We start from the raw sequence: 20504 nt of genomic DNA, 5'->3' as shown, positions 1-20504 counted from the left end.
TGTCATTTCCAAAAACAAAAGCCCTTTGTATATGGTCATAAGAGTCTATAACAGCAACAATGAGATTACGATCAATATTGACTTTATATGAAAGCAAATTAATATATTCTAAACCCATCCCACTTAAGACCCGAAGCAATTCAGGAGTAGGTGGCCACTGTTGTAGGTTGTTGATGCGCTTTGTGAAAGACTATGAAAAAGAAACAACATTTTTAGCAAAATATTTTAAACATATTTGAAAAAAAAAAAAAAAAAAAAAAAAAAAAAACAAAACAAAACAATTCACACACTTGTATGTTTATCTGATTTTTGCTCTCCATGCTGCAAAAAAAAAAAAAAAAAAAACACATTAGTGAATTCATATCAATCACAATAACTAGGATTCGCTTATCTAACCATAAAATAATCATTAAATGTTTTATGAAAATTGCACCAAAAAAACAAAAATCTAACTTTATAGTGACCATCTGTAATCTAGACAACACATCAATAGATAATTTATATCAAAGCCCCAACAATCACAAAAAACCAAACCCATTTCATGAGACATCATTTTCCTTATGCATTTGCACAACATTATTTATAGCAATAAAAAGGAGTAACAAAAAAGGAAAGAACGGAATTTTTGGTAGGGGGAGGGTAGAGGGAGAGACGGATAGTTCTTACCTATTTGCAATGGCTATCACGTGAGAGGAATTTTTGGCTATCACGTGAGAGGAATTTTTTTATTTTTTATTTTTATTTTTGCATCGTATCTTATTTAGTATGTATAAACGAATACTACATTGTACCAAACACACCCATATATTAAAAATATTTAATTCTCATTCTTATTCGTAATCACATGTTCGAACCAACCACCCATATATTAAAAATTAACATCTATCATTGGTCCACATCACAATGTAGAACATGATCTACAATATAATTTGCCCAAAACTATAGAGTAGATTGAATAGAATTACATGCACTAAAAATACTCCAAACAATTTTGTATGAAGAATACTTGCAATTAAATAACTTAAAACCAGCATTCAAAAAAAAAAATAACTTAAAACCAAAAAAAAAAAAAAAAAAAAAAAAAAAAAAAAAAAAAAAGACTTATGCCCGTACATTCAAAAACTGGAAAGGATTCTCACAAACCATTACACACTACTAAACTTAAGTATACACCAATCACTTTGATACCCATTTCTTAGAGTTAAACTTGTCAACCAAACGCACCTGGAATTGAAAAATGAAAGGCAGAAGAATGTATACATACACAGGGGAACGCAGCAAATTGGGTTTGAGAAGAAGCTGTGATCGGAACAGTGAAACGGAGAGAGGCGGCAATATCTAATGAAATCACTTTGTTCAATTTCAATAGCACTATATATGAACATCTATTCAACATTAGAGTCATAACCCCGAATGGGTGCAATATTTTTGGAGGACTCTGAAATGTCGCTGCATGGTTAGTGGATACCAACTAAGGAAAATCGTCTTTGGGGAGTGCATTTCTCTCTCACAAATAGTAATTCTCTCTCATAAATAGTGTCAACCAGGGCGTTTTTAATTCTCCGTATTTGGGTTGTGTTGACACTTAAATTTTGATAAATATTGATTATTTATCAATATTAGTATATTTAAATATATTTATGGATAATATTGATATTATCTAATTTGTTAATTAGATAATACCAAAAGAGTTTGAGTTTATCAAAACTCTTATATCCTACAGCTATAAATAGGACCTATTATTTCTATGTAATCACAGATATACTAGGAAAAATTCATAGAAATATCTTAAAGCTGAGAAGCTTATTCAGAGATCACAATAAAAATGTGATCATGAAAGTAAAAGCCCCTCCTCCATAATGATCATGCCTATGCCTATTGATCCAAACCTCCATTGAAGATCAAGCCATTTGAAACCCGGAGGCCCTTCAATGGTGGAGTGTTCAAGACATCAAATTGAAGAATCAGAGGACATCCAGAGATCTTGTACCCACACCGCATTGATACTTGACATATGTAACTAGAATTTTGAATATTAAATATATTTTATTCAATTTTCTTTGTTCACAAATTTAAATTTTGATAAATATTGATTATTTATCAATATTAGTATATTTGAATATATGTATGGATAATATTGATATTATCTAATTTGTTAATTAGATAATATCAAAAGAGTTTCAGTTTATCAAAACTCTTATATCCCACGGCTATAAATAGGACCTCTTATTTCTATGTATACAGAGATCCTAGGAAAAATGATGTAAACATCTTGAAAATATATTATTTAGGATCACAATAAAAATGTGATCCTGAAGTAAAAGCTCCTCCTCCATATTGAGGTATATGCTCTCAAGTGGCGTACAAGAAAGTCTTTATGTTGAAACGGCCTTATATCTTTATGTTGTAGTGTCGAGACTTCCTTGCACTACATAGTTTGGAGTGGTATATGCTCTCAAGTGGCGTACAAGAAAGTCTTAATTTGTGAACAAAGAAAATTGAATAAAATATATTGAATTCAAAATTCTGGTTACAGTAGTATATATCAATGGGTACAAGTCTCTAAATGGTCATCTGATTCTTCAATTTGATGCCTTGAACACTCCACCATTAAAGGGCCTCCGGGTTTCAAGTGGCTTGATCTTCAAAGAAGGGCTTATATATATAGTTTGTTCTTCTTGAAGGGCCTCCGGGTTCAAATGGCTTGATCTTCAATGGAGGTTTGGATAAATAGGCATGATCAATATGGAGGAGGGGCTTTTACTTCAGGATCACATTTTTATTATGATCCTAAATAATATTTTTAAAGATGTTTACATCATTTTTCCTAGGATCTGTGTTTACATAGAAATAAGAGGTCCTATTTATAGGTGTATGATAGAAGAGTTTTGATAAACTGAAACTCTTTTGATATTATCTAATTAACAAATTAGATAATATCAATATTATCCATACATATATTCAAATATACTAATATTGATAAATAATCAATATTTATCAAAATTTAAGTGTCAACAAATGCCCCCTCGAGACTTGCTTGTACACCACTTGAAAGCATATAACACTCGAAAGTATGTAGTGCAAGAAAGTCTCGACACTGCAACATAAAGAGTCGTTTCAACTCGTGTCAAGGAGCCTTGAAAGATATGAGGCCGTTTTTACTCGTGCCAAGGAGCATGAATATGAGGCCGTTTAAACTCGTGCCAAGGAGTATCATTTAGCTTCCTCCATTTCAAATTTCATATAGGGTTTGTCCCCATATCGGTTGTAAGTGCCTATGAAGAGATGAGAGGCAGAGCGGTCCCACTGGGCGTGCCAATTTGTGAACAAATAACCCGGAGGCCCTTCAATGGTGGAATGTTCAAGGCATTCAAATTGAAGAATCAGAGGACCATTCAGAGACTTGTATTCACCACCGCATTGATACTTGATATGTAAACCAGAATTTTGAGTTTCTAAATTTTATTCAATTTTCTTTGTTCACATGCTATATTTGGAATTATGTATTTCGGCTTCATTTAATATATTTACTCTTCGTATTTCTTCTCCCAGTCTTATTTATATTCGCTGAGTAGGAATGTCACCATTTTATCTTCAATAGGAGTCCGTGTCAAACTTTGTGTCATAGAATGTTTGACACGGACTTAGTAGGAATGTCACCATTCCGTCAACCTGTGCACCACCGTCCACTGCCGTCGAAAACCCAGCCGCAACCGAAAACACCGCCGGATTCCGTCAACAAGTACACCAACGCAGTCTGCCGTCGAAAACCCACCGGCAACCAAAACCACCACGCCAGATTCCGCCACCAAGAAGGCCACCACCATCGCCAAATGCTCCAGAAGCTTTCAAGAACCGCCGCTCAAAACTATTCACGCTCCAGGGACCACAAATCTTTGTTTTTGCTATTATTCTATTTTGGGTGGGACCATAGAAGTTTCTTTGAAGATTAAAAAAAAATGGGGTAGAAGGCGGAAGAAGAGTAAAAAATTCTGTGATGAGGGAGGAGTGATTTTAAGATGTAGGGTTTACTATTGTACAAATAAGGGATAAAATATTATTAAATATACAGAATACGTATTAAATAAATGCTATGCCAATACACACACCGTATGTTTGTAGTATTGGGAAGTCTTTTAATAAATGCTATGCCCTAGACCGACTTATCAGCTAAAATTATCCTAGAATCGGACTCTACCAACACGCTTTTCCTTGCTTCGAAACATATTTTCATGCATAAACTTTATCGTATTTACCTATCCTATTATGCACCCTCGGTAAAACCACCCTCAACATTAAACCTTACCGATTGAATCGGCTGGTGCGTTGTCTTGGTAAGTGAAATGAAAAGAATGAAATGACCAAGCAGCTCTTCCACTGTCCAATGCGTGGGGACTGCCCAATGCTTGGTCATTTCGTGCATGTACGTTGGCAGTGGATTTATTGTGTCCGCGAAATTTTTATTAATGTTTGAATTTTATTTTTGAGTAAAAGACATTTTTGGTCCTAAATTTATAGTGGCTTGGACAATTTTAGTCCTTTATAAAAAAATTTGCCATTTTATGGACAGAGTTATTGTGGTGAGGACATTTTTGGTCCTCCGTTTATATTTCTGTAGATAACTGTCTGAGAGAGGGGTAATTACGTCAATTTAGGCTATCTCCTTCTATCTATTATATCTATGTCTGTTTTGTTTTCTTCTCGGTTATAATTCGAAGTAGTCGGAGAGTCCAAGTTGCAGTTATATGAAGAAATTGCCGGAGAATCGAAGCCGCCAAACAGGTTACTAATCAAATAGATAGAAGGAGAATCGAAGCCGCAAAACACAAATAGATATAATAGATAGAAGGAGATAGCCTAAATTGACGCAATTGCCCCTCTCTCATACGGTTATCTAACAGAAATATAGACGGAGGACCAAAAATGTCCTCGCCACAATAACTCTGTCTATAAAATGGCAAATTTTTTTATAAAGGATTAAAATTGTCCAAGCCACTATAAGTCTAGAACCAAAAATGTCTTTTACTCTTTATTTTTTTAGAACAATTAATGTTTGAATTAATCTTTGAGACTTAGGCTGTATATTTTATTATTTTCAGCATAAAAAGTTAAAAACAATGCCCTTTTGGTGGTGTATCTATATACATTATTGAGAAAATAGCATATTTTCACCTGAGTTATATATACTTATAGCACTTTTCTCCCATAAATTATTTAATTGGTTGTTTTTTCTCGTAAAATGTTACATGGACATATTTATCCTTAAAATAAATATTTTATTTATTTTTTTCTCCAACAAATTATGATCACAATTTGGTTCAAATCAAACAGACACTATAACAACCAAACCGAAATATTCCAATTACAATTTAGAATTGAAACAAGATATTTAGAGTTTATTAAAATCGCGCACCGAAACAGCTGGTTCATGTTCCGAACTGAAAAAAATAAAATACATTTATTGTTGAATTTAGACTATTTTAAAATAAAAAATAAAATATTAAAATAAAGACTGTTTTTTTTTTTAAAAAAAAAAAACTTTTGAAGGAACTTAGTAGTGTGTCTCTAACACAAAAATAAAGAATCGTGTGGGCATGATTATAAGATTTCTTGTATTTGTAGTGCCAGGTCTATTTGTTCGTTCAAAGTGTTGGAACGCATGGAGTATTATAGCAGTGTTTTAATAAGAGTATTGTCCTATTGTATTAGGAATAGGAATATTAATGTAAAATTATAGTACGAATATGAAAGTAAGAAAGAATATATTCTATTAAGAATTTTATTACATTATTTTATTGTAGAATTCTAGTACGAATAGAAAAATAAGAAAAAATATATTCTATTAAGAATTGTAGGGAAATGGGTCAAATAAGCCCTTGAACTTTATACAAAAAGTCAATTAAGCCCATGAACATTTAAAAGTAGCAATTAAACACATTAACTTTTAATTTTTGTGCATTTAAACCCAAAAATTGGATGTTTACCTGTAAATGTAGATAACCTCTTATGTGGCATCATCTGAGCTTGCCACGTATGCAACTTTAAAAAAATATTTATTAAAATTAAAAATCAAAATAACTATTCTATTATAATAATAATAATAATAATAATAATAATAATAATAATAATAATAATAATAATAATAATAATAAAAACATTTTCTGTTTCCAGCCGCTCACTGTTGCTCCCGCCGGCCGGAGTAGCCAGAGAAGAAGAAGGCAGCCATGGCCATGGCTGCTGTCAACCTCCTCTCTCTCTCTCTCTCTCTCTCTTGTGTTTAATATCTTTCCCTTCAGGCTGTATCACAAAACAAAGATTTGAAGAAGGAAGAAGGTAGAAACTGTTTTATTCATCATCAACAAAATCAGCTTAGCAATGGAACAGTAGCCAGCTTTATATGTTCTATACAGAAGAGGAAAGGAAGGCTATAGCAAAAGCTAACTAACTAACTACTATTACAGCTAGATTAACAGATCACTAACTGCCACTAACTGTTGGATCGATCCTCTAATATCCCCCCGCAAGTTGGAGTGTACATGGAATGAAGCCCCGACTTGGATACAAACTTTTGAAATGGCATTGGTTGTAGAGGTTTGGTCAGAATGTCTGTTGTTTGGCTTTTTGTAGGAACATGTACTAATTTGATAACCCATTTCTAGACCTTTTCCCTTATTAGATGGCAATCTATTTCTATATGCATGGTCATCTCATGGAAAACTGGGTTCTCAGCCATAGCAATGTCAGATTTACTGTCAGAAAGCAACACTGCTGCTTCATTCAAATGAACTTCCAGAACTTCAAGAAGATAGAACAACCATTGTATTTCACATGTAGCAAAGGCAAGAGCTCTATACTCAGCTTCAAAGGATGACCTTGAAATTGTGCTTTGTTTTTTTTGATTTCCAGGTCACTAGGGCATTTCCCAAGAATACACAGAAACCTGCTACAGATCTCCTTGTGTCAGGGCAAACTGCCCATTTTGAATCAGCAAAGCCACTCATCTTCAAGTTGGAATTTGCAGGGAAGAATAGGCCTTGTCCAGGACAACTCTTGATGTACCTCAAAACTCTGTGGACTGCCTGCAAATGAATAATAGTAGGGTTGTCTAAGAACTGAGACAACTGCTGTGCAACAAAGCATATGTCGGGTCTGGTGATGGTTAAATACAGAAGTTTTCCCACCAGCCTCCTGTATTGAGTATTGTCCTCTAAGGCTGCACCATTATTTTTGGATAACTTGTTTGTTTGTACCATAGGGCATCTTGCAGGTTTGCTTTCAAGAAAGCATGCATCATGCAGCAAATCTAAGGCATACTTTCTCTGTGTCACAAAGATTCCTGTATAATTTCTGGCTTACTTCAAGTCCTAGGAAGAATCTGAGATTCCCAAGGTCCTTGCACTACTACACAGCAGGCTTTTAACGTCAGCTAAATAGACCTTTTAACGTCGGCTATGTACCGTAGTTGTTGCGCCCGTCGTTGTAAATATTATTTTTAACGTCAGCTATATAAATAGCCGACGTTATATCTTAATTAAAAAATAAATAAATAAATACTTACAACGTCGGCTATTAGCATTTAGCCGACGTTGTAAGTATTTTAAAAAAAATCAAAATACTTACAACGTCGGCTATTAGCATATAGCCGACGTTGTAAGTATTTAAAAAAAAATTAAAATACTTACAACGTCGGCTAAATTCTAATAGCCGACGTTGTAGGTGTTTTAATTTTTTATAAAAAACCTACAACGTCGGCTAATAGCATTTAGCCGACGTTGTAAGTATTTTAATTTTTTTTTTAAAATACTTACAACGTCGGCTAAATGCTAATAGCCGACGTTGTAAGTATTTATTTATTTATTTTTTAAATAAGATATAACGTCGGCTATTTATATAGCCGACGTTGTATGTTTTTTTTTTAATATACAATTTATTTGTCCATTTATACCCAAAAACCTGCTCAAATCTACTCACAACCACAACCACAACCTAAACCTGCTCAATTTCTCACAACCACAACCAAACCTGCTCAATTATTGCACCACAACCACAGCAAAATATGTAAAATCTAATATTTATAATGAAACAAGTAATAAATCTCACAATTTGATACTAATTAATAATACAAGTTAACATTATCAAAAGCTAATATCAATTTGTTCAATTTACATACTTAACCATACATCAACAAAGAAGTCGGCCCATACGTCTCTTACTTCATCAATTTCTTGTTGAGTGTAGCTCGATCTACCAACTCTCTCAACAATCTACAAAGTTGATAATTATTAAATAATTAGTAAGCTAGCATTTATAATAATGAGCGTAGCACACAAAATGACTAAGAGAACAAAAACAAAATCATAATATAGTCAAGATTGACATACCTTTCGGGCAAGCTTCTCCAGTTTCTCCTGCTCAGTTTTCTGCATCAGTAAAGGGAGTAGTGTAAGGAATTTAGAAATATAGAATAATAGAATAATTTGCCAAGTACCAAGCAACTTCTAAATCTTGTGAGGGGAGATCCATTTCTATATCTCTTCATTCAGTTCATTCAAGAACAAATGAATTTGTTGACAATTATGTGATGCGTGAATTTCAAAATGCTGAAACTGTTTTCTTCAATGCCATTTTCAACAGTGCCTGTAATAGCCTGTCTATCATTTACTAAGTCATATTTTTTAAAAATTCTTAATCAATTTAAAAAGGGACAAACACAGCACATTATAATCAAATGAGATGCAGCATCTACGTCAATGCATTTCAAGAACCATCAGAACTTTCCTGTTGAACGCTTTCATGCAAAGCATCAATAAGTAGTCCGTACATAGTATTATGAGTTATGTTAACAACTTAACATATACCAACAGACACTACCATGTACAAGAATACACCACTCAGATATAAGGCATACCAATCTACTGCTGTAACTTCTCCTTCATGACTATTCAGTATAATGGGATCTGCAAGAGGTTTCCTTATCTGCATTGAATGATCTAATGCTATTAACCATCACATTAACATTTAACAATCCCTTGATGGAATGTTTAGAATGAAGATAATTACCTGCCATATGTAAGCATTCCCATCACTAGAGCCGCTTAATATGTGAGCTGCATCAGGGCTTATTGATGACTGCAATTTGCATCAATCGGCATCAGTCTCTTTAGAATATATCAGGGCATCAATCGGCATCAATCGGCATCATCAGGGCTTATTGATGACTGCAAGATGCAGAACAGATGTGATGCTCATAGAAAAAGCCTGAAATAAATAGGGCTTACTTAGAATAAAATCATATTAGCAAATATAAGAACAAAGTGAATCATGTAAGAAAAGTTGTCAAGGCAAACCTTTCTACGTCTACCCCGCCTTTGACAAGGAGAAATGTGCGCCTCATGCACCATAGCAATTGATCTGAACAAAGATAGAATATTGATTCAATTCATTCAAATCCTCTGAAAGTGACTCAAGGCCATATAAAATATGTTATTCTTTCCTGAACTTGACTGTTCATTTGTAATGCAAAAAACTTTATGCATTGTGTTTATAACATTCTTGTACACCATTAGTATTCATAAGACTCAAGTACTTACTGTAGACAAAGTTTTTTGCCACTGCTGTCATTGCACCTCAAATCCCATAGAGCAAAGGACCCTAAATTGACAATGGGGATACCTAAATTGACAATAACAGAACCAACTTTGTATGGGCAAATGTGTACATAAATTTTTTAGATTTGATTAAAGCAGGCATTCAAGTATCCTTTAACATATCAATTATTACCAAATGACCTTAATGTAAAATGTCAACAGCCAAAAAGAGCCTCATTGTGAAACATGTTTTAAGATGACAAACAAAAACAAATTTATAGAAGAGTTACTCACACTTTGATCACCTCATGCTTTTCAATCTGCTCCAGACACAAACCTAAGAAATAGCAAAAGGAATGCAGATTTGAAAGAGAAGCATGTCAGCAGGAATTTCAGTAAATGGATCTGACAGACTGCCAAACAAAAGAATGGTGTTGTTAAACAAAAATATTACACAAAGAATAGCAAGAAGAAAAGCCAATGTCAAAGGTTCTCCTCTAGTGTACTTTATAGTACAAACATCCAGCCACCATCCACACATCAAAGGGAAGACCCCAAGTTCAATTACAAGAAGAAAAGCAACCTTGATCATAGTCATCAGATGTCTCATTGCTGCCACAAATTGCCTGAATAGGGAAGGAATAGTTTATGCAATGGATGCAATTCCATAAAATCTCCCCAATGTCAAATGTTCTCCTCTAGTGTACCGAATTAAAGCAACAACTCCAGGATAGAAAAAGACCATAAAAAATATAAACATATATCCAACAGCAAGAGTGGTAACATCAGAAAGTCGTGATGCCCCAATAGATGCCCCTTTCAAACTATCAGCTGAAACTACTGTACTGATCACCTGACACTTCATTTAATCCTGTGGCATTTGATTTCATCGTTTCTGCTACTTGGCCAAGTAAATTATTCTCCTGGTTGTGTTTGCAACAGGAGTCATAGCACTCTTTAAAGTGATATTAGCCAAAAAAAAAAAAAAAAAAAAAACAAATTCAAGTCCTACTTACCTACAACCAACATTTACAAAGTCAAAACTATAATTTACAAGCACAGAGCATTAAAATAATTTCAAATTTATAACCAATAACTTATAAAATTCAAAATATATACTAATAATTCCTAAAATTCGAAATACAATTACCAAATAAACTCAAATATATTTATTATAATTCAAATAAAAATTAGAAATTAGAAAATTTAAATAAATAATTAAAAAAAAAAAGAGGCGTCGAACCTCGGAGATTCGGGAAGGCATGCGGCGGTGTAGCGGTGCGGCGGAGATGCGCGGTGGCTGTGGTTGTGCGGTGGGTGGCTGTAGCTGTGCGGGTGAACCTCGAGGCGTCGAACAGAAGGCTTGGGCGGTGGGAGGTGTGGCGATGGCTGTGACGCTGGGCGGTGTCGCGGTGGCGGCGACGTCCGGTGTCTAGGAGAGCGGTGGCGACGTGTGGTAGTGGCGGTGAAGGGCGCTGCGGTGAAGGGCGACACAGTGGAGGCGGGGAAGATGAGTCGAGGTGGGGAAGATGAGTCGTAATATCCAAATAAATAAAATTTTGCGTTTGTTAGAAGGGTTTTAAAGAGCCTACGACATCGGCTATTAGTTAATAGCCGATGTCATAGGGTTAAATAAATTTAAAAAATAAAATAAAATAACTTATAACGTCGGCTATTAAAATAGCCGACGTTGTATTATACTTATTTTTTTATTTTTTTATTTGTAACATATAACGTCGGCTATTAACTAATAGCCGACGTTGTATATATTTTTTTTATAAAAAAAATTAGAAAAAACTTTTAACATCGGCTATATATATAGCCGACGTTAAAAGCCCGACGTTGTATGTGAATTTTGTAGTAGTGTTAATCTGGAAAACTGAATGTAGGTGTTCCTTGATTTGTTGTATTTGATCTCTGTCACTGCTAGCCAAAACTATATCATCAACATATACAAGAAGAGCAATAAAATCATTACCAGACCCTTTAGTGAATAGAGAGTTGTCACATATGGCTTGCTTGAACCCCATGCTAATTAATTTAGTGGTCAGTCTGGCATTCCACTGTCTACTTGCCTGCTTTAAACCATAGAGTGACCTCTTCAATTTGCACACTTGCCCAGCAGGCTGTTTTGGAACAAAACCTGGAGGGAGGGTCATATACACTTCTTCCTTAAGATCTCCATGTAAGAAGGCATTGTTGACATCAAGTTGATGCAACTGCCATCCTTTTGCAGCTGCCATAGCAATCAAGGTTCTGATGGTTGTGACCTTTGCTACTGGACTAAAAGTGTCCACATAATCTATCCCACAAGTTTGGGTGTACCCCTTTGCAACTAGCATGGCCTTGCACCTTTCCACTGTCCCATCAGCCTTGTGTTTTACCTTGTAAACCCATCTACACCCTATTGGTTGCTTGGAGGATGGTAGTGTGGTTAGTTCCCATGTGCTGTTAGCCTGCAATGCATCTATCTCTGCTTGCATAGCAGTCCTCCAACATTCATGTTGAATGGCTTCATTGTAGGATTTGGGCTCCTGGATGCCAAGGATATTTGTGGCAAAGATTTTGAAACTAGGAGATAACTTTTTGTAAGATAGGACTGCTGAGAGAGTGTGGGGAGAGGTCTTAGTAGCAGGTAAATTGCAATCATAATCCTTGAGGTATCCAGGTCTTCAAATTTGCCTACTGGATCTCCTACGTTGCATTGGAACTGAATCAGATTGTGGCAAATTGGACTGCTCCAAATCATTCTGGTTTTGCCCAAATTCAGGTATGTTATCATATTCTTCTGTAGAACTATTTTGAGAACAAACAAGCATGCTACCCTCTGGTCCTGTAGGACTATTTTGAGCAAAATCAGTCCCATTATCATTAGATTCTGCAAGATTATCACCACTGCTTATCTGTCTTTTCTGAGAGACCTTTGTCAGGGCATTGTCATTCACAATGATATCACCATTTGGCAAAATAAGATCCTGGGATGGTCCTAAATCACTTAAAAGACTTGTTGTCTTGTGGGGAAAGACATTTTCATAGAACACCACATCTCTTGATACAAACACCTCCCTGGAATTCAAATCATAAAGCTTATACCCTTTTACTCCATTAGGATATCCAAGAAACAAACACTTTCTGCCCCTAGGTGAAAACTTACTTTGGTGTCCTTTCTGCACAACAACATATGTTAGGCACCCAAAAACCCTGAGATGACAATATTGAGGAGATTTTTTGAACAAAATCTGATAAGGGATCTGACCTTGTAAAGCTGCTGAAGGTAACTTATTGATAATGTACACTGCATGCAATATACAATCTCCCTAAAAACTATCTGAAAGGTCTGCTTGGAACTTGAGGGCTCTTGCCACTGCCAAGATGTGACCATATTTTCTCTCTACTACACCATTCTGTTGTGGTGTATAAACACATGTTGATTGGTGAATGATTCCTTTCTCTTGATAAAAACTATCCATCTTGAACTCTTGTCCATTATCTGTTCTTATGCACTTAACCACTTTGCCAAATTGTGTCACAGTGAATGCACAAAAATTCTGAACCAGTGTTCTGACTTCACTTTTACTTCTCAGTAGATGAACTCATGTGGCCCTGCTATAGTCATCTACAATAGTTAGGAAATATTTGTGTCCATACATGGTATGTATATGATATGGCCCCCAGATATCAATGTGCACAAGATCAAAACAATCATTAGAGATAGTGGAACTAGTATGAAATGGTAATCTCTTTTGTTTGGCTAAATGACATATATTTCAAACTTCATCTTTATTCATTCTCATATCTACATCTGACAAAGGTAATTGCTTCAATTTTCCATATGAACAATGTCCTAATCTAGCATGCCAAATGCTACTAGATTTACAAGCATTAGCCCTAACTTGTTCCACTGTACTTTACTAGAAACAGAAAAAACAGGTCTCACAAGGTGGTATAACCCTTTCTGTAAGCTAGCCAAGCCAATCATCCTCCCAGAGTCCTGATCCTGTATAATGCACAAATCAGAATGTAGCAGCAGTTTGCACTTGGAAGTTTTAATCAACTCACTAACTGAAATCAGATTATAATGGAAGGCAGGTACACAGAATACTTTTTGCAAAATCAAACTGTCTGCATAAATGGACCCTATATGAGAGATCTCAGCCCTATCACCATTAGGTAGTTCTACAAACATACCTTCCACTTTCTTTGAATTGGTCAGCATAGCATGATGACAAACAACATGATGGGTAGCCCCACTATCTAGTATCCAACTAGCTTCATTTTTAAGAAAATGTTTACGATGAGTACCTTCAAGCTGTGAATTAGGGGTAAAATTGGCAGCAATCAGGTTGACTTGAGGTGTCATTCCTCCAGCTTCATTCAAGGGTGAGGAATTGTGAGCCATGCTGTCTCTTTGTAAGAATTGTTTGAGCAGTCTATATTCATCTTGACATAAGGTGACATAACCATTATTCTCAGTAAGGGGCTGATCATCAGGGGTGAACTGTACTTGATTGGCTGAGCAAATGCTTCTATTTCTTGGTTTCCACCCAGGTGGATAACCATGTTTTTATAACACTTCTCTATTGTGTGTCCAGTGAATCCACAATAAGAACAGACATGCTTCTTGTTGTTATTGTTGGAATAAAATTTCTTAGGTCCAGGAACATTCCCTTGGGTGAGAAGGACACTTCTTGCTTCTTCAATCTGCATTCCTGCTGTCCCATTATTAAGCCTCCTTTCTTGTTGTTGAACCATCATGAATGCCTCATCAACAGTAGGAAGGGGCTTGGTCATCATTATTTGGGATTGAACAGATGCATAGGTTTCATTAAGGCCTCTTAGAAATACAGAGAGGTTAACACTTTCTAGATGCTGCTGCAGAGTTTCTAATATCCCACAATCACACATCTTCTCACATTTACACATAGGTAATGGCCTGATAACTTGAAGTTCATCCCATAAAAATTTCAACTTGGCAAAGTAAGCACTTACAGTCAGGTCTCCTTGCCTTACCATGTTATTGCACCTCTTCCAGTAGGGGTACTTCACTTTTCCTGCACTTGGCACTGCAATCATACCATCGACAAACCCTAATTTATTCTTGGAGAGTAGCGACATCTCCATTACCCGTGCGCAAGGATGGTAGTTCCGACCATTGAGGATTGATGAGACCAAAACCAAGGAAGGGTTCTCACTAGGGTGTAGGAAGAAAAGACTGGCAGCGTCGTTTGGATCAAAATGTGCTCCAGCGGGGATCGGATTTTCCGGTGTTACACTAGGTGGTGTTCCAGCCACTGAAGGGGCTATTGTCGCAAGGGGTCTGTTCGTTGTGTTTTTCCACGCCATAGGCGCAACTCAGGCTCTGATACCATATCACAAAACAAAGATTTGAAGAAGGAAGAAGGTAGAAACTGTTTTATTCATCATCAACAAAATCAGCTTAGCAATGGAACAGTAGCCAGGTTTATATGTTCTGTACAGAAGAGGAAAGGAAGGCTATAACAAAAGCTAACTAACTAACTGCCATTACAGCTGGATTAACAGATCACTAACTGCCACAAACTGTTGGATTGATCCTCTAATAGGCTGAAAGGAATGATTTTTATTAAAAAAAAAAAAAAAAGTTGAAGCTTGAAGGCAGCCATGGCTGCCTTACTCTTGGTTCCTTCTTCGTCTCCAAATCTGGAGATGAAGAAGGGTCCTATTTCCTTTCTTCTTCTCCAGATCAGGAGACGAAGAAGGGAAATATTAAAAAAAAAAAAAAAAAAAAAGATTGATGGCAGCCATGGCGTACAGCCATAGCTGCCTTCTCCTTCTCTCCTTCTTCGTCTCCAAATCTGGAGACGAAGAAGGAAGAAATATTTTTTTTTAAAAAGAGAGAGAGAGAGAGTTAGAAGAGGTTGAAGGCAGCCATGGCCATGACTGCCTTCTTCTTATCTGGCAGCGTCGGTCGACCAACGACAAGCAGCGAAAAATTATTATTATTATTATTATTATTATTATTATTATTATTATTATTATTATTATTTATTTATTTATTTATTTATTTTGATTTTTAATTTTTTTTAATAAAAAATTATCTGCATTTACAGGTAAACATTCAGTTTTTGGGTATAAATGCACAAAAGTCAAAAGTTAATGTGTTTAGTTGCTACCTTTAAATGTTCAGGGGCCTAATTGACTTCTTATATAAAGTTCAGGGGCTTATTTGACCATTTTCCCAGAATTGTATTACATTATTTTACAATATTAGAATAGAAATTTTAATGTAGAATTATAATGCGAATAAGAAAGTAGAAAACAATATATTAAAATTTGAAGATTTTGGGCGGTAAGTTAAGTTGAGGATTTTGTTTTTATATATAGTATAGATTTAAAGTTAATAAAATATATTTAAAATTTATTATTTTTAAAAAATTCCAAATGACGCTTGCTAACCAGGTAGTAATGGATTTTACGTGGAAATTAAACTCACTTGCACAAATTGATTAATTTAGGCCCTGTTTGGTAAAATGGCTGTTAGCTGTTAGATGATTGTTTTAATTAGAAGGTATAAATAATTGATAACATTAGCTGATTGTAGAAAAGTGTTTGGTAAATTAGCTGTTAACTAATAGCTGTTTGGTATAATTTCTTTTCTCAAAAGGCTAATTTAAAAAGTTACTGGGAGTATCTTTTTGAATTTTAGCCTTTTGGAGTTGAAAAAGCTAATTAATCAAACATTTATATTGATATTTTAACTAAATCAAACAATTAATAGTGGTCAAATAAGGCAAAATTGGCCTATAGGCAATTTTTTACCAAACAAGGAGATTCAATTGCATTTTTGAAAAAATATAGTGATTCAATTATATTATTATGTATCGTTCAATAGCATATGGTGATATAAATGTTACCAAAAGAGTATTTTATGGAAAGACTAACAAGGCAAGTAGTATTGTTTAATAGTTCCGAGTACAAAGTATGCATTATATGTTTATTGTTGGCCACAATGTTTATTATTTATACTAATGTGTATAATTTCTCTTTGCTCAATGTAACAGACTCGATTGTAATGACAGAACCTATATTAAGTGTCTGGTCCCATCAACCAGATCATTCTGAGTACCAATCCCATCTAGACCAACTCACTCATCATCGTCAACCCCTAAAAAGTCCTATAACAACCAAAAAAATAAAAGCCTTTAACATATACAAACTGAGAAGGAAAACCAAACAACTAAAAAGAAAGTTGTATATACCTCAGAGTCATGACTCTCATTGACTTTGACTTGGGAACCCAACACCTGAGAAAACCTAGTCAATGGACTATCAGACATTAGAGCTGAACAATGTTGTGAAAGCACATCCTCATCCTTAGAAACACTAAGCACAGTAAATGGAGACGGCAGACTATGAAGTTGCTCATTTTTCCCAGCAACTCGAAACAACAAAGCCATTCCACTAAGACGTTGGAGTTCAACATGAACACAACCAGCTCCCTAAAAAAGCATAAATTATTCTGCAGAATAAATAATTTCAAACAAAATTAAAACATTAACATCAAAATGGAAGTTGTAAAAGAAAGTTCCAAGTGCATAAAAGTATATATAAAAGAAAAAACTACAATCTCAAATATAATGCACTTCAAGGCATATTGTACAAGAATACTACAATACCATAAGACAACATGGACATACTATTCATGCTTCTAAGATGTGTCTGATTAAGCTTCAAACTGAATAAAAAAAATACAAAATAAAAAATAATTAAAACAGAAGAACATTTAAAAAAAAAAACACACACACACACACACATTAATGTATTTATTCAAATTACCTGACTTTGAACCATAAGAATTCTTTAGAGTCATGGTTAAACCATATTTTGGTGGCATTATATGAGCTTCAAATTATGACTTGATCTAAACAATAAAATAATATAATGGGAGAAAATAATAATACAAAAAAAGTACATTTTTTTCACTGAAATAATAATAATAATAAATAAATAAATTAGTAGAATAACAGAAACTTACCTCATAGCCGTGAAAAAGACATTCTTGACTCTTGATGAGCTGCGAATTTCTGCCTTTAAGAACGTAACAACGTACGTTCTTATTAACCTTAATCTTATAGCCATTATTGTATAATTATATAATATGGGCATGTTTCTTTTCCTAAGATGAACATGTGAAACATTTTCAGGTTTTCCAAAACAGAGAAACAACAAAGACGCAGAGAGTTAATGGCGAACTGTTAAGTGTTTGTATATCAATTTATAGAAGATGTAGCCTGTTCAAACCCGACCCAATCCGCGTAACCCGCCCGATCCGATATCCGACAACATGCTATCCGACCCGCTCCGCATCCGGCTCTCCATATCCGATCCCCAGGCTAAATGACGTCGGATAAACCAAATTGGATAGGGTTTGGTTTTTTTCCATCCGACCCGTCCGAATATCCGAAGTTTAGTAGGGTTAGGGTTTTCCTATATACTACACGACATCGTTTAATGTTAGTATATATATATGTTGAACGCTGATGAGGTCCATTTGCGCAGTCGCTACTCTCTCTCTCTCTAAGACTTCTCTGAGTTATCTCTACTCCTCTCATCCTCCATTCCTCTGACCTCTCTCTACTCTCTAAGAGTCTGAGACTCTGAGTTCTCTCTACTCCTCAGTCTAGTCTGTTGTCTCTTCTTCTCCAATAGACAATAGTCTGAGAGACTGAGACTCTGACTTCTCCGATACTCCGATTGTCCGATTGTCTGATTGTCCGGTGGTCGGTGCCTGTTAGTGGTAGAAGCCCTTCTCGAGCTCTTTTGGGGAATATTGAGTAAAGACCCTTGTTCTCCGGGGAATATTAAGGGGAAACCAAGTAAAGCACAAACCCTAGTTTTTATTTTTATGATTTTTTGATTTTATTCACTGCATGTTCTTATATTTGTGTTATATTATGTTATGTTGTGATCTATGTTGTGATCTATTATGGTGGAAGCTGTTGTAATCACAAACCCTAGTTTTTATTTTTATGATTTGTTGATTTTATTCACTGCATGTTCTTATATTTGTGTTATATTATGTTATGTTGTGATCTATTATGGTGGAAGCTGTTGTAATCACAAACCCTAGTTTTTATTTTTATGATTTGTTCATTTTATTCACTGCATGTTCTTATATTTGTGTTAGATTATGTTATGTTGTGATCTATTATGGTGGAAGCTGTTGTAATCTCAAACCCTAGTTTTGCAGTTGTGATTTATTCACTATATTGTGATATATTCTGTAGGGCACTAGGGCTGTGTGCAAATCCGATCCAACCTGCTAATATTGCATTATTGTGATATATATGTTCTGAACTTCTGAGTTCTAATATATTTTGTGTTTCTGATATTCTGATTTTTTATATAATGGTGGAAGCAGTGTGATTTTGTGATATTATGCGATCTATTGTGATGTCCCTTTAAAAGCTAAAGGCTTGAATGTGAAATCATCAAGTTTCATACTTGAAATTTCCATTTATTGGTGGAAGCCATTAATTGAAATCCAGATAATGATGAACTGGATACAGTTCCTGAATCTGGATTTCTTTCATTCTTTGACTATGTTTATGGATGTATGACCCTTAACTGAATGTAAATATGTAAATATGTAATTCTGAAATTGTGAAATCTTGCTACATGATGACACAAACAAGTGTCTGAATCTTGATTTCTTTGTATGTTTATGTGATTGTTGTCTTTGCTGAGTACTTGAGTACTTGGATTTGTTAGACCTTTAACTGATGCCCATCATTTTAGATGGAGAGCATCAATGTTCCTGATTCTGGACCTCATCCCTCAACTCAAGAGGGACATGGAGGACAAGCCCAAGGCACTGAGAAACCTGCTCATAGCCTCAAGTGACTCCTGCTGTTCCTGCAAAAAAGAGAAAGGTGGTTGAGTCTAGATCAAAAGTCTGGGATCACTTTGAAAAGATCTATGACTCTGAGAATATAGTGGTTAAAGGCAAGTGCCTTTACTGCTTGAAAGTGTTTGTCTGTGAGTCTAAGAAACATGGCACATCATCTTTGAGAAATCATATGGTGGCCTGCCTTAAAAAATCCTCATTCAAAGGATACAAGGCAGTCCCTTCCCACATTCAATACTGTTTCAACTTCTGGAACAGAGGCTCTTGTGAAGGTTTTGGGGACATAGGTCTTTAATCAAGAGGCCATTAGGAGGACAGTGTGTGAGATGATCATCATAGATGAACTCCCTTTTAGGTTTGTTGAGGGTCGGGAGTTCAAGATCGAAGTTTATTCTTGTAGCTTGTCCTAGGTTTCAGAATCCTTCTAGGTGGACTATTTCTAGGGATATCTACCAAATTTTCCTAGATGAGAGGCTGAGTCTTAAGAAGGTGTTTAGAGTGGGCACCTAAAGGGTCAGTTTAACCACTGATACATGGATTTCTGCCCAGAGGATTAATTATATGTGCATTACTGCACAATTTATTGATGATCAGTGGAAGCTTCAGAAAAAAATTATTTCCTTTGTCCCTGTTTCTTCTCATAGGGGGGAGTATATTTCCAAAGCCTTAGAGACATGTCTGTTAGAGTGGGGGATTAAAAATGTGTTCACTGTGACAATATACAATGCTTCTTCTAATGATACAGCTTTGGGATTTTTTAAAAGCAAGTTGTTGTCTTGGGGTTGTTCTTCTGTTAGGGTGCAGTATATGCACATGGGGTGTATAGCACATATCCTAAACTTAGTGGTTCAAGATGGCTTGAGGTTTGCAGATGAGTCAGTAAAAAGGGTGAGGGATGCAGTGAGATGGGTTAGGAACTCACCTGCTAGGTTGAATAAGTTCAGAGAGCTTGCTGAACTCATTTGGGTAGAAGCCAAAGCAGCTTTGTAGCTTGATGTCCTTACAAGGTGGAACAACACCTACATTATGCT

At 35.3% G+C, this 20504-nt stretch overlaps 1 protein-coding gene and 1 long non-coding RNA gene across 5 annotated transcripts; both read right to left on the bottom strand.

Moving 5' to 3' along the window:
• Positions 1 to 6655: 6655 nt before the first annotated feature.
• Positions 6656 to 7253, bottom strand: LOC109146676 (uncharacterized mitochondrial protein AtMg00240-like). Its single transcript, XM_019294327.1, has 2 exons — positions 6941 to 7253; positions 6656 to 6795 (listed from the first exon to the last, which is right to left on the bottom strand). The coding sequence occupies exons 1-2, from the start codon at positions 7251 to 7253 to the stop codon at positions 6656 to 6658; spliced, it is 453 nt and encodes a 150-aa protein (XP_019149872.1).
• Positions 7254 to 8084: 831 nt separating this feature from the next.
• On the bottom strand, positions 8085 to 11154 carry LOC109146731. 4 transcript variants are annotated; one of them, XR_002048491.1, is made up of 8 exons: positions 10831 to 11154; positions 9882 to 9924; positions 9591 to 9672; positions 9348 to 9411; positions 9061 to 9258; positions 8909 to 8976; positions 8382 to 8420; positions 8085 to 8264 (listed from the first exon to the last, which is right to left on the bottom strand). It is a non-coding gene; the product is annotated as an uncharacterized LOC109146731 (long non-coding RNA). The 4 variants fall into 4 exon arrangements; XR_002048492.1 differs by having other exon boundaries at positions 9591 to 9651; positions 10831 to 11115; XR_002048494.1 differs by lacking the exon at positions 9591 to 9672 and having other exon boundaries at positions 10831 to 11115.
• Positions 11155 to 20504: the final 9350 nt, after the last annotated feature.

Source organism: Ipomoea nil, unplaced genomic scaffold, assembly GCF_001879475.1.
Source record: "Ipomoea nil cultivar Tokyo-kokei standard unplaced genomic scaffold, Asagao_1.1 scaffold1936, whole genome shotgun sequence".
Taxonomy (NCBI): Eukaryota; Viridiplantae; Streptophyta; class Magnoliopsida; order Solanales; family Convolvulaceae; genus Ipomoea; species Ipomoea nil.
The sequence above is the reverse complement of the archived record's forward strand: the minus strand, read 5'-3'. Positions and strand labels throughout refer to the sequence as shown.